Raw genomic sequence first — 15793 nt, forward strand, 5'->3', positions numbered from 1 at the left:
TTTGCTCCATAGTACCTGACTCCACTGACTTTTTTACTATTATACATCTAACACTTACCTTTTGCTGGCAGTCAAGGGGCAGCTGAAGAAATTTTATGGAAGGGTCCTTAAACAGGCATGAGGCTCCTCATTAACATATTTAAGGGGCTTAACACCTGTCTGCCCAGGATGCATAAAATATGGTCCCTGCGAATTCAGCAGTGGGATCACCGCTTGCACCGTTTGGACACAGGCCGTCCCACTGCTGAATTGGTATGCTATAGCAGCCAAAAAATGGTGAAATGCATATAAATTTCTACTCCTTCAGTTAGTTGGCTGCAAATTGATAGTTACAGTTAATGTTTGGTGGAATGTTGTGAGATGTCAGCCATGTATTTAATGTTGAAACTGTAATTTCTTAGGACAATAGAAGTGAGTAGCTTGTTGAAGTTACTCCATGTTGCTGTTATTCCCATGACAACGAGAGCATTAAAGTATTGAAAAATGAAATTATATTAATTATTGGGCTCAAGATCTAGACAAAATTCTATCAAGACTATCATCAACTCTAACATGTTGATGTGCAAAACCAATTTGGGTGCATGCTGTGGCTAGAAACACTGCTTTTTGTAAACTCCAGAATGCTATGTATGTCTGTTTGGTCCCAATCATCATGAAGAAAGGGTGACATCTAATTTCACCCATTTTGTGAGTTGGCAAAATGTATTTGGAGTGTTGACACAAAGCAAAGAGAATTTAAACATTTAGAGGCCATTTACTGAATTTGCCCTTCTGTCGGTGAGCTACACCCACTGGGTGCACTCGTTGGAAATTCGGGTGTGCTTTGCAAGATTTCAGTTAATCCAATGTGTTCTGCCAGCAGATGAGACAATCTGCTGGATGTTCAAAGTCATATATTGACCCAGTTAATGCCACCTTGTCTCCAGGGAATGTACTACAGTCTAGGAGGCTGTAGCAACTGTATGCTGTCAACTGATGGTTTAATCCAACACCCTTAATTTGTGAGTAACGTATAGCATTTTAGAACACCAGAACGAAGAAGTAAGCATAAATTTGCAGAAGTCAATTGCAAAGTCACAGTCAGAATACTGTGTGCAGTTTTACGTGTCCCATTATAGAAAGGACGTTAAATCCACAGGGAGCCGAGATTCACCAAGATGATTCCAGGGATAGGAAAATGTAGTTGTGTGGAGCGACTTGAGATACTGGCACTTTTTCCAGTGGAGCAGTGGAATAAGATATTTAATAGAGGTTTGTAAGATTATGCTGGATTTTGAAAGGATGAATGGAGAAAAATACTTCCTCTGGTTAGGGAGTCAGTGACATGGGCTGTAATTTTACCAACCTTCAGAGACAGGTGGGAGGGCTGGAAAAATTGAAGCAGAAGGCTTTGGGAAGATATTATGAGAGACAGCCAGGCTGGCAGGAGGAGTTTGAGCTTCAATGCGGCAAGAAGGTAGTTAAGTCTGTTAATCAGCCGATTAACTCAGATTTTACAAGCTGTTTCACATTTTACAAGGGGCGCATGGGAAAAACCGGGCTTCAGGGCCTCGCCAGCTATCACATGGTGGAAACTCAACGGCAGGTCAATCATGGCTGCAATAGGCAGCCATTGTGAGCGGGAGTGTGTCTTGGTGAGGTGGGTTATACTGGGTGTAATCACAATCTGGTTTCAAGGCACTCTGATCTTGTGTCCTCACTGATTTGGCACTTGTATGTGCAGAGTAAGGAAGGGTGGTATAGCCCTGCAAAGTGAGTTCAGCTACTTACTATGGGCCTCATTCAAGCAGGCTTCGAGGCCCCTCGTGAGGAGAAGCATCAGAGATGGAGAGAGCTGCACCCACTGGAGCCCCCAGAGGGGCACCAGGATCATGAGCCTGGAAGGGGGCACGGATGAGGAGGGCACAGAGAGGCACGCAACTAGCATCTTATGTGCAGACTACTCTACACACCAGAGAGGGGTTACCATCAGAAGCTCTGATTCCTGCAAATGTCGGAGTAGCAGTGTTACCGAACACTGCACCTCTCCAGGGTGACCATCACAGAGCTGTATGCCATGATGGAGGAGGAGCTGAGTTTTACGGGAAGTGGTAGGTACATACTTCCTATGGTGCTAAAGGTCATTGTGGTGTTGTATTTCTATGCCTCAGGATCATACCAGGGGTGTTCTGGAGATACCTGTGGAATCTCCCAGTCTGCGGCACATTGTTGCATCAAGATAGTCACCAATACCATGTTCAAGAGGGCCAGTCAGTACATTCACTTTTGCACCGATCCAGACAGTCAGGTTAAGAGTGTTGTAGAATTCAGGGCCATCGCTGGATTCCCCCAGGTGCAGGGTGTCATTGAGTGCACGCATGTGACCATAAAGGCTCCTATGGAGCAGGCAGGAACCTTCATCAACAGGAAGGGTGCTCACGTGCAACTGGCCAGTGACTACCTGTCAATATATGAGGCAATGGCACAGAGAATGCTTTGACCTCAATCAGTGTGGTCCTCCCCATCTTTCCCTTTGCAGGTGCCAGTGACCTGTTAAAGGCCCAATAGTGTGTAAAGAAGTAAAGGAGTCTTTTTGTGTTGCACCATTTCAGATTTCATTTAAATGCAGAGCAAGGTGACAGCTATTAACAAAATATAACCCTGTGAATTCTAAGTGAAGCTAGGTAGACTTTTTTCAAGTGCTTGCGGGTGCTGTTACCTGGTACACCACCTGTGCTGTCAGTTGAGGTGGAGGAAGGTTGCTGACCTTTCTGCTCCATGGCTTTCGATGATCTTGGTGGTGTCCTCTAGTTGCCTGATCCCTGGAGGGCTCCAGCATACTGAGGGCTTCCTGCAAAGGTGCAGGAGCTGCCTCTATCATCGCACCCCCATAAGGCACTGGTGTCACCGTCAGAGGGGACGAGGACTCACTGCCCATGCCAAAAGAGCCCCAGCTACTGTAGGCAGCCCCTCCATTACCCTTTCAGAGCATACTTGGCCCTCCCTGCTCACCTGAGGAGTTCAAGGACCTCGCGGTGACTCCAGGCGTCTCGCTCCCCTGCTAAGCCATTGCTGCATAGAACTCGTAGAGGTGGCAATGGCATGCAGGTCCGCACACATCTTCGACGTCCACTGAGTGTTTTGCTGGGTGTGACTCTGCATGAAGGTTGCTATTCTCTCAATGGAGGATGCCATGCATGCACACGCCAGAGTCATGCTGCACTCCTGGCCTGGATGGATTACTCCATCATTCACGCATGGATACATATAGGCTCTGTAAACTCTGCCAGATGTTTACATACCTCACATTGCAGCTCCAGCATCTGCCACCTTGTTGATGATTCTGGAGGCATGTCATCATTCTGAAGTTCAGCATCAGCGTGCCATCCCACAATCCTGCAAAGGTGAGTGGCCTTGACTGTCACCACCTCTGTCAGCTGCATGGGCACATCTGTGCATTGCAGTGCTCAGCAGATTGTGATCCCATACATGAGAGTATCTACACTGGTCAAGGTGATGATGATGATGCACCCTCTGAGGTCCCCTCCTCTTTCTCAAAGGTGGTCAGCTGTCCCTGGTCATGGCATCAGACTGCTTTCGTCATTGACCTGAGAGAGAGAGAGGATTCAAGGGTAATTCACATTCCATCACGTCCATCTGACTGTTTCTAGTCTGGAGTTTCATGTGACCATTGGTGGACCCAAGAGCACCAAGCTTCATCCTCGCCAGAGGGTCTCGTGCTCATCCATTTGGCCGCTCCTGTCTCACCATCATTTATGGCCCAACCTGCCTCCAGTCTCCCAGCTTCAGCACGTCTTCCTCGATAGGCATCAGGATGGTGACATATTAGATGCCAATCCCCATCTTAGCTCTCTGTCTCATGTTCTGAGCTCGCTTCACCAGCCAGCATCTAAATTTCCATTTGTTAGTCACCTGTCAAAGACACGGACAAAGCCTGAGCTGATGGCAGCCTGACTGTCCATCATGGCGCCACAGGGATGCCTCCAGAGTGCAGCTAACCAGTAGCAGCAGTGCAGGAGTCAACTCTGACTGACCAGAACCCTCCACACAAAGGCTGACATGCCTCTGACAGCCAATGCTGATGCCTGGGCATTGGCAGTGATTGGGTGGACATTCCCTTTCTACCAATTTCACGTTCATCCTTAGTCACATATAAGGCTTTAGGCTGAACATTGGGTGCTGCACTCACTTTGCCTGCACGCAGCAGGTCATTGTACCTTTTATGGCACTACAGCCACGTGTGAGGGATGTTCTTATGGCTGCTCATCTCCACTGTGATCTCCATTCAGTCTTGCTTCATTTGCTGGGCCAGTCTTCCCCGCCTGTCTTGGGAGGAAGAGGACCATCTTCATAGCCCAAGCAGCCTACAGGAGCACATGCAGGGAGGCATTCCTGAACCGTGGGGCCATTCTTGAACTCCCTTCTGCCATGTTTCAGTTGCCAGGATGCCCCCTCTAGTCTCTCCAGGATGGCAGCCTTTGTACCTACTACTGTGTGACATTTAAATATGGCGCTAGCGTGGACGAAGCAGAGACTTCCCCTGCCCGCGTCACCTCAGTGGACGGCTCCTCCACTTGCCAGGCATTAATTGGCTGGTTCTGAGAAGATTTGAAACATAACCCGGCCCCCGCAGCAATGGCACCGGTCCCGACAGAGGACTTCGAGGCTTCTGAGAAAATCCTGGCCACGGAGTCTTAAATTTAAAATTGTCCGAAGGAGAAGTCTCTTTTCACAGAGTTGTTGGAATGCTTTGCCGTAGGGAATGGTTGAGGCAGAGAATATTGCAGCTTTTTAGGGAAAAGTGGATGAATATTGGAAGCAGGGGAAGAGTCAGGCTCTGGGAAGGAGCATTTATTGGCATCGAACCAGCACAGATATGAATGGTAACCTTGTAAACTGCAGTTGTTCTATGAGTAAATTTTACTTTTGCACTACCAACAGGAAGTGTTGCCTGTTGCTAGCACATATCAGGAATTTGGGCACATGCTGCATGTAGTTTTCCATTTGTTGAAGTTAGTCATCAGAAAATCATGTGATCAATGCACCTGAATTTCCAAAGTGCATTAACATTGTGCATGCCTCTCCGCTGGGAGTGTGAAATCTTCACTGAAGATGACGGGTGTTTAAGAATAAAAGCTTTGCTTTTCCCGATGCTGCATCACTGCTATCTATTATGTATCATTGTCTGAGATCCAGCACTTTCAGCATGTGAAGCTGGGAATTCAATCTTTATCAGCTTTAGACTTTGAAGATGTGAACACTCAATATTGCTTTTGACTTTTATCCAAATAATTTTATTTGAAGGCAACTTCACTGAGAGTAAAAACTGTGACAGCCAGCATGGAACTGTACAGTACAGACCAAGAAATTTACAGGCTTAATCCCCGGTATGTGCTGAATTAGTGTACCACAATTGGTCTCAGCTTTCTGGGCCAGGTAGGGGGGAAACATCTAAAATAAAAGCTGGAAATCTGAAATAAAAACAAGAAATGCTGGAAATACTCAGCAGGTCTGGCAGGATTTGTGGCGAGGGTTGTTTTTGCAAATGGAGGCCTGTGACCAGTGGTGTACCTCAGGGATCGTTGCAGGGACCCTTACTGTTTGTAGTGTACATTAATAATTTAGACGTGAATATAGGAGGTATGATCAGTAAGTTCACAGATGACGCAAAATGGATAGTGAGAAGGAAAGCCTTAGATTACAGGACAATATAGTTGGGCTGGTGAGATGGGCGGAGCAGTGGCAGATGGAATTTAATCCTGGGAAGTGTGAGGTGATGCACTTTGGGAGGACTAACAAGGCAAGGGAATATACAATGGATGGTAGGACCCTAGGGAGTACAGAGGGTCAGAGGGACCTTGGTGTACTTGTCCATAGATCACTGAAGGCAGCAGCACAGGTAGATGAGGTGATTAGGAATGCACATGGGACACTTGCCTTTATTAGCTGAGGCATAGAATATAAGAGCAGGGAGGTTATGTTAGAACTGTATAAAACGCTGGTTAGGCCACAACTGGAGTACTGTGTACAGTAGTGGTCACCACATTATAGGAACGATGTGATTGCACTGGAGAGGGTGCAAAGGAGATTCACCAGGATGTTGCCTGAGCTGGAGCATTTCAGCTATGAGGAGAGACTGGATAGGTTGGGGTTGTTTTCCTGAGAGTAGAGAAGGCTGAGGGGGGACCTGATTGAGGTATACAAAATTATGAGGGGCACTGATAGGATAGAATGGAAGAAACTTTTTCCCTTAGCAGAGGGGTCAATCACCAGGGGGGCATAGATTTATGGTAAGGAGCAGGAGGTTTAGAGGGGATTTGAGGAATTTTTTTTTCACGCAGAGGGTGGTTGGAATCTGGAACACACTGCCTGAAGAGGTGATAGAGGCAGGAACCCTCACAACATTGAAGAAGTATTTAGATGAGCACTTGAAACGCCATAGCATTCAGGGCTACGGGCCAAGTGCGGGAAAATGGGATTTCTTTTTGAGAGATACAGCACTGAAACAGGTCCTTCGGCCCACTGAGTCTGTGCCGACCATCAACCACCCATTTATACTAATCCTACATTAATCCCATATTCCCTACCACATTCCCACCTTCCTTTAATTCTCCTACCACCTACCTACACTAGGGGAAGTTACAAATTTACCTATCAACCCGCAAGTCTTTGGCTGTGGGAGGAAACCGGAGCACTTGGCAGAAACCCAAGCGGTCACAGGGAGAACTTGCAAACTCCACACAGGTAGTACCCAGGTCACTGGAGCTGTGAGGCTGCGGTGCTAATTACTGCGCCACTGTGCCACCCTGGTTAGATTGGATGGGTGCTTGATAATCAGCGCAGACGCATTGGGCCAAAGGACCTGTTTCTGTGCAGTATAATCTATGACTGTATGAGAAGCAGAGTTAAAGTTTCAGGTCAGTGACCCTTCATCAGAACTCTGTTGGGGTTCTGCTGCTCATTGCTATCCAGTGTCAGACCTCACTTCATTAAGTTTGTACCTGAGAATTATGAGATATTGGCAAATCACTCACACACCAGTTCTGCTTAAAGACGTAAGTTTACTTAAGGAGGTACAAAACCACAGAGTTTACACGCAGAGCTTCACAAAGATTTATCACACAGAATTTCACGAAGAATTATACATATGAGCTTCACTTCTGGGTGACTGACCAAGTCACTAGATTACATGACAGTGCCGATTTCTTTTCGTCACTGTCGTTTATTCGCCTTTCTCAAGGGTGGACCTGGGTGTTCTATCGACAGGACCTTATTGTCCTATAAAGGTTCCCCTTCGTACAAAATGTTCAATGGTATGTTGAGTTCTTTGTCTAAACCGTGACGTAAAAGCCCACTTTTAAGTTATATTCCACCAGAAGGAAAATCCAGCCCAAAGTGTTTCATTGAAATCTACACTCTAATTTACATTTGCGTTCCAGCAAGCATCTTACAACTTGCAACACTCAGCTGTTTTTACTTTATTAGGCATGCAAAGCATGTTGGTTAAAAATGTGATAAAGTTACAGCAAAAATCTATATTCCTATACCAGTGTCTCCTGTTGGAAAGTGAACCTGTGTGAACATCAAGTAAGCACTGAATAAGGCTTGGTTTTGACATGTTGTTTTCCCTCCCACAATGTAGCCATGTTACATGAGGTTTTCGGGCATATTTAGGAAGAATGGCTGCTGGGAAATGGTACTTGGGGAGGAATGGTCTCACATGCCTTCAAAGAGAAGAGGAGAAATTAGGGATATCCTAAAATCCATTAGGAAGCCACTTTATCAGATAAATTCAATGAGGTGGCATAAATTCTCACCAAAACTTCATATTGTTATGGTTGAAGGGCTTCCCTCTTTTCCCTCTCCTTGTTAGTCCACAACAGGTTTAATTCTTTCTTAAAGTGGATGTACTGGCCAATTCAGTAGGTGTTTGATTACTTAATTGCTATGATCACAACAAGAACCAATCGGACAAGTTTTCTTGAGTTAACAAACAAAGAGGTTAATCTTATTCCTAAACCAAACTAATAAATTAATAAACAACGTGCCAACTTTCACTCTCTCCACACACTAGAAGTTTACACACATACAGATAGGTTCCAGAGTGGGGAAAGGTAGATTGGTTGAGGTAGAGTCCATAAAAAAGATATACAGTCTGTGAAGTTTGGTGATTCAGCTGGCTTCTAGCTTAATTCAGTGGTTCTGAGGCTTTTAGTTTGAACTGGTTTGGTGTGTCTCTTGGAGACAGTGATTCGGATGATTTCCTCCAACGGGGTTTCTGATTGTAACCGCAGTCTGCGAAGGTGGTCAGTCAACAAGCAGGATTTGAAAGCTTTCAAGCTGGAATGGAGAGAGAGAGAGAGACCTCCACTTAGGTCTGCACATGTCAGAGTCCATTTGCTTCTCCTCTGCTGCAGAGAAAACAACAGCATAAAACAAAGATGGGGAGGGGCTTGTCACATGACAATAACTTGTCACATGACAGTAAATCAGTCATTCAAACATAGCAATTAGCAATATTTCTCTGCTTGCTGAGAGAACAGGTAGTTCCTTTAAACCTCCAGACTGTTGGTTCTTGCTGGGAAATGCAGGCATTTTGTCTCCCTCCTCACCTGCATTACAATGTAGGATACAGCGTAGCAAACTAGGTGATCATCTTAAGCTGAAAGGATGACTTTGCTGGCAGCTTGTCTTTTAAAAATGTATTTTTTTAATATAAATTTAGATCTCCAGCCAGTGGACCAAAGAAAATTCTCATTTAACAAAACATATTGGCGTAACAATATAGATCAGAGTTTTGGGTCTTGCTGTTGCAGTATAACTTGTCCAATTCTGACTTAGTTTTTGCTAGTGGGTTTCAATGGATTTACCCTTAAATCTGGATGATGAAATATTGTGACTAAAGGCACAGTCATTGATTGTTTTTTAAATTGAGGTATTTTATTCCCGTCAGGTTGAACATGAAGAAGCTCTCCCAATGGGCTTCACTCCTTTTACACATGTTGGGCATTGTGGTGCAGGATACCTCCTGGCACATGTGCATGTGTGGGCACAGATATGCAGCTGTCCTGAAAGACAGCACCATTACCCTTACATATTTGAGCCATGCCCCTGTTTCTGGCACTGCCTTGACCATTGTTGCGTGTGACTGCAGATGGCATCAAGGGGATCAATAAGGCCCTCTTGCTGATATAGAAGCCTGTATGAACTGTAAATGATTACCCATTCCACTCTAGAACTCTGGGTTTCCATAGCAGTGTATTCAACATTCCTGGTAAAAATATTACTGGCCTTAGGATCTCTACGAAGAATGCTCTTCTGCAAATGTCCCTGGGATTGGCACATGCTCCATGGTGGATTATAGTGTAGCAAAACTGTCTGGCAAGTTGTGCAAATGAGCAGCCATCTGTACCACTTAACTTGGCATAAACACCAATGACCCCACCAATGCTCAGTACTTGGGACACCTTTTAAAAGAAGATTCCATGAGGCCCAAGTTCCCCAAGCTCTTCAACAAGACGGGGCATGAGCTAACCCTACAGATGAAAGAGACCACCTTCTTCTCTGGCACTACCAGTTGCTCCTAATTGCTCATGCTCTGTTATGCCCAATTCACTCCTCTCCAGCTCACACTCTAAACTGCCAGTATGGATTCATCTGCATTCATGCTTGGGAGGGAGCGTGTAAGTGACACCAAGTGCTATTACCTTCTGGCTTGACTGAGCAAGTGACGGAGCTGCCCAGCACTCAAAACCTGTTTCGTGCATAGCAGTAGGTCAAAATATAGCAAGTGACTTTACTCAACTCCCTTCTTTGCAGGTTTAAGGATAGAGAAAGAAACAGAGAAACAATGGAGAAGGAAACAGGGTGAAGTAGAGTGAAATTAGGTACAGAAAGAGAAATAAGGGGCTGGATTTTAAGAGCAACGGCGAGGTCATAAAATGGGCTGGTCGCATGTCAAAGAATTGCACGGCAGCTCATTTAAATAGCCGGGGCGGCCCTCCCCCATTCCTCCAATCACATGGAGGGGGTGGGCTGTCCGTCCCCTGTTAGCAGGCACTGGCACTCTTTTTAAACGGCAGCCAGCCCTTCTGGCATATTTACATTTTTAAAGATCCCCAAAACTAAATAAATACATTTCTTCTGCTGCTTCCCCTCCCGCATAACAATTAAAATAACTATTTGCCCTTCCTCCCAAAAAAACATTTACCTTTTACGTCTGCTCCTTCCCCCCCCCCCCACCCCTAAACTGCACAAAGCTTAAGGTTCAACCTTTCCCACCATCCCCTACACCCATTACATGTATTTGACCCCACCCCCCTGCACTGAAAAACTTATCGCCTCCCCCTTCCCCACCAGTGTGGTGTGGCGCTTTGCCAGATGGGGATCTGAAGGCGTGGGAGTGCCGGCTGTCATGCCAAAGATTGCGGCGGGCCCTCAAAATTGGAGTTAAGTGTATTTCAATTTATTAATTTGTATATTTAAATTGGGGTCCTGTCGTCCAGCGGCAGGGGGGCTGCCATGGAAACTCGCCACCGCCAGGAGGATTGGGCCAGGCCCTCCCAGCATCGAGGTCTGTGGCGGGCCTCATTTGGAGCCATCTTCGGGAATCCCCCCACACCCCCCACCCCCGCCACCAGCCACGGATCACGCGTCGAGGGCTTGTTAAAATCCAGCCTAAGATGTGGGAAAAAAATTGGATTAAAGAAAGAGAAAAAAAGACAAAGGAAAAATGTTGGAAAACAATTATATTTTAAATTTTAAAATCTCTCAAGAATAATTGACTACCGACAGGAGTGGGACATCGTGGAGTTGTTCCCTTTCTGGGCCAAAGAAGTTAAGTGACATTGCAGGAGCTTAAATCTCATCATTAAAATGGTCCTTACATTGTTAAATACCAGCCCTAATATTTTTCAGCGAGTTTAATTGATAACTACTGTGTAAATGCAGCAATGTTTTGAAACTCATGGGGAGGTTGAGGGCAAGCTGTCATTTTCATGAGGCTAATGGCCAATTGTGGTGATTCGCAACTCATGGAATAGTCCTTCCTTACCATAAATTGCATATAAATAACAGCTTGTGCATTTAAACTCATTGCCATTTTTCCAGCAAATTCTGGGACAACATGTCCTTCAAAACAGCGGTCTGTGTCCCTCTGTCTCTTTAAATCATCATTGTTGCATCCAGTGGCTTCCAGCAATTCTGGATTCCCGTTTTGCATGGGTGCATGAAACTTGAGTGCATATCTGCTATAAATGCTGGGAAGAAAAGAGAATGATGCCTTCATTACAATGTTGAAATAAAACTTCTACCACTTTCCAACAAGAACTATCTTTTTGTGATCATTCTCACCAAAAACATGCATTCTGAGCATTATGAGCAACAGTCATTATCTCTTTCCATATTTGCACCCATTCTGCACTAATTAATGGGCCATAATAGAGCTGAAAATACCAGCTGTATAGTTCAATATCTGCTTCAACAGCATTTCAAGTGACCTGAAAAGCACTGTATCAAGCAAATCATTAAGCAACATTTGCTGTGTAATGACCATGAATAATGCAAGGTGTCACTTTATTTATATGAATCTTTGTAGCAAGATTATTATTTGGTCATTTTGAATATTGGGATTTGAATTGTTATTCACCCCAATTTGAGCTGCTATCGAACTATGTGATAGTCAAATTTAATAGCTCGGATTTCGTGGTCAGCAACAAAGCAACAGCACTCACTGCTGACCTCAAAAGAGGCTGCTAATAATGATCTAGCAGTTTAGGGGGAGACAGTGGCATATTCATAGTGTCACTAAACTAGTAATCCAGAGGCCCAGGCCCTACCCTAGGGATACGGGTTCAAATCCCACCCTGGCAGCTGGTGGAATTTAAATTCAATTCATTAATAAATGCAATTAATTAATTAAAAGAATTGGAAGCTGGTTTCAGTAATGGTGCCATGAAGCTCTCATCAGTTGTCATAAAATCTAATGTCTTTTGGGGAAGGAAATCTGTTGTTCTTACCTGGTCTGGCCTGCATGTGATTCCAGACCCATAGCAATGCGGTTAGCTCTAAATTGCCCTCTGAAATGGCCTGGCAAGCCACTCAGTTGTCAAGGGCAATTCGGTTGGGCAACAAATGCTGTCTTTGCCACCAAAGCCCACATCCCATGAAAGAATTTTAAAAAGTCTCTGTGGCCAGGATTTCCCCTTTCCCAACATCAATTTGCATCTGGCGATGTCAAGGTGATCACCAGGCATGATCCATTCAAACTGGATAAGCAGACTATCCACTGAAGTATTCTCACAGACAGCACACCTGGAAGTAAAATGCACTGAACTTTTCACTTTTCATCAAAATTGTAGAGAGCAAAATAAGTGATTGGGACATGTCCATGGGATTAAGGTAGAAGCTGAAATATAAACAATCATAATAAAGGTTTTTTTAAAAATGTGTTTTTTATCTTGATGGAGAAATATGACATTCCACAATATAAAGTTAGTTTATCAGGGCTAGTATTAACAGTAATTATGAACTTAGTATGCCATTAAAAACCCAGTTACATATCATTCAACAAAGATTTTTACAGTTAGACTAATAGCGTAAAAAGGCAAGTTCTTGTGAGTTATGTTTGTTTGCAGTGGGGTGGGGTGGTTGTGGGGATCTTCCACAGCGTACCCTATCACTGACAGCAACTTCTGCACTTCCGTGTTTAACTGTGCATGTGCGGACTCCAGAAGCTGCTGCCAATTTCAGAGGAGTAATGACAGTTAACACTGATGGTTTCGCCATCATTACTACTACAAAATCCGGGCAATATAAATATTCTGTGAAAAGAGCAAAGAAGATGGTCCTCTATAATAACTAGATTAATAATACCTTGCTACCTTAGGAGAAGGTATGCATTAACCAACCTGCTGGCAAAGGAAAAGGTCATTATTCTAGTCATTGTGCACATTTAACAAAAAAATCAGGAGAATATCAAACAAAAGCGCTACCTTTCTGTCGCAATTTATTCTTTTCTTTGCATCTTCCAGATACAGACTCTGAACTACACAATAGCTAAATCTGACAGTTACATATTTTATTTTACAGTCAATGACACAGAAGAAATTGGTGCCTTGAACACTATTAATATTACAGACCCTGATACAACCAAGATAGTGGTGTCTGACCTAGACACCAGCAGCAAATATAAGTTCTACCTGAGTGCTTACACTGGAGCTGGACCTGGGAAACTTATTACAGAAGAAGGGACAACAGTTATGGAAGGAGGTAAGACAATTATGTTTCCAAATTGGAATCTGTAGTGAATAAGTGATTATTGCAGAATTTGCCTGTTTGTAATTCAAGGATCTTTGAGCTGCTCATTATTGAAAACATAAAGATTCTGGTTGTACATCGAATATTAATCTTTCTGCATAATTTAGACCAGCTGGTGATGACAATACATTCTCTGTATACTGAAAATAAGATTGTTTTTTATTTGTTTCACTCATTTTGGTTGGTCTTCCATTTCATAAAAAATGGCAAATGAAAATGGATAAATTGGAGGAACAGCATGAGTTAAAATTATGTGAAACTTACATAAAGCATATAACTGAAAAATCTGTTCCATATTAAATCCCAAATTCTAACCAAATATAACGAAAATATATTCTGTAAATGATCATATACAATGGTAGTGTTTTTTAATCTGTGTGTAATCATAACATTTCTACAATCTGCACGAGTACTATCATACTGAACAACCATCGCCTCAGAGCTTTGTTTGCATATTGAAATTAGGTTGTGAAACAAAGAGCACTTGGTATCAATTTTCACAATAAAGCAGTACAACAGAACCTAAAATAAGTCATGGGGAGGATCTTAGTGAATTTAATATAAGTGAAAAAATGGTAATGATGAGAAAATAATTGGACTTAACAGACAATTCTCCAGGACTTGAAGGTTTCCGCCCAAAAGTATTAAAAGAAATAGGTGAGGAAATTGCAGGTGCATTAGTCATCATTTTCCAAAACTCTCTAGATTCAGGGATTGTGCCTTTGGATTGGAAAATTGCATATATCTAAGAAGGGAGGGAGGGAGAAATAAAATAACCACAGACTTATCACTACAGGTGGAGTGAGTGAGCAGTTCAACATGTTGATCAAAGAGAGTAAGAATGGACCTGTGAAAAGTAGGTCATGTCTGACTAATCTAACTTAATTTTTTGAGGAGGTCACTAAAATGTGGTGGATAGGGGAAGGAGTATAGATGTTATCTACATGGGTTTCCAGAAGGCATTTAACAAAGTTCCACACAAGCGATTATTAGCAAAAATGAAAGTGCACAGAATTGGAGGTAACCTTGTGACATGGGTTAGTAATTGTTTGGTAGGTAGGAGACTGAGAGTACAGATAAGGGTTTGTTCTATGATTGACAGTTGTCACATGTGGTGTTTCATGAGGACCTCAGCTTTCACCATATATATTAATCACTTAAATGAAGGAATAGTGAGTTGGATATCCAAGGAATGGTGAGTTGAATATCCAAGTTTGCAGATAATACTAAGTTAGTAAATTGAGGGATTGGAGTAGGCAGTTGCAAAGGCAGACTCAGTGAGCAGACAAAACTGGCAGTGTGAGATTATTCAATTTCAGCTGAGAAAGACAAATCAGGATAGTTTCTCCATGGTGAGAGACTAGGAGCTCTGGAAAAACAAAGGGCCGTCCACATCACTAAAAGCCACTGCACAGGTATAAACCACACCCACCCCCTCCCAAAAATGACTGAAATGTTGCCCTTTATCTCATGGGCTAAAGTGAAGAAGTTATGCTTCACTTGTACAGAGCTTTGGTCATACCCTATCTGGAGTTCTGTGTTAAGTTTTGGACACCGAATGTACAAGTGCAGAAGCTTAAGAGTCCATATATCGTTTCAGTGGTTTGACAACTCTTCCAGACCTTTTTATGGTATAACCTTCTGGGGATGTGGATTTCACCCTTGGCTGTTCTTGGCTTGCATATGTGTTGTCAACGTGTTGGTTGTTGTCCTGTTGTTCCATCACATCCTCATCGTCGGAGTGTGTTCTTTCGAATCTGCTGAGTGCAATTGGAGTATTGGACACTTTTCTTAATTGGCTTTGGTTCCTCCTTAACATTGCTTCATTAGATATTGTAACCTTATAGGACCTAGGCTCACTTTGGATACCTCTGCGGGTAGCCATGTGGGGTGTATGACCCTGACCTTTTGTCCTACCTGGAGTTGAGGTAGTTCCGCAACCTGAATAGATGGATCCAAAGAAATTGATATGACTTGCATTTACTTGGCACTTCTTGCTGTTAAAAATTAGCCCTTTGCGACAAGCTACTGCCATCAGTGAATGGAGATTTCGATCATGCTCATCTTTGGCTTTGCCCATTACAGCAATGTCAACGACAATGCATGTACATCCAGGCACGTTTTCTATAATTCTGTCCATATGCTGCTGAAACAGATCTTGACTGACAGATAGGTCAAGGGTAGTCTCTGGAAGCAATATCGTCCAAATGGTGTTCTGAAGATGCTAGTTTCCATAGCTAGGTGTACCGACCAATATCTGTGCTTAGCATCCAATTTGAAGAAGAATTTGGCTCCTGTAAACTTGGGATTCAAATCCTCTAATGTTAGAATCTTGCGGGGCATCTCTTCAGGGAGAGGTTTAGATGCCTCGGATCTAGACATACCCTGATTGCTCCTTCAGTATGCACGTAATTGAGCTGCACCAGTCTGTGTGATGGTGCACACAATGGATGATGCCATTGCGTTCCATATCATC

At 43.6% G+C, this 15793-nt stretch overlaps 1 protein-coding gene across 1 annotated transcript in view; it reads left to right on the forward strand.

Moving 5' to 3' along the window:
- chl1b (cell adhesion molecule L1-like b) overlaps positions 1 to 15793 on the forward strand; it is a 689058-nt gene that overhangs the window by 582421 nt on the left and 90844 nt on the right. Inside the window, exon 23 of the mRNA XM_068052302.1 lies at positions 13090 to 13269. Within this exon, the coding sequence (XP_067908403.1) occupies positions 13090 to 13269 (180 nt within the window). The remainder of the gene's footprint in view (positions 1 to 13089; positions 13270 to 15793) is intronic.

This window comes from Heterodontus francisci, chromosome 19 (genome assembly GCF_036365525.1).
Source record: "Heterodontus francisci isolate sHetFra1 chromosome 19, sHetFra1.hap1, whole genome shotgun sequence".
NCBI lineage: Eukaryota > Metazoa > Chordata > Chondrichthyes > Heterodontiformes > Heterodontidae > Heterodontus > Heterodontus francisci.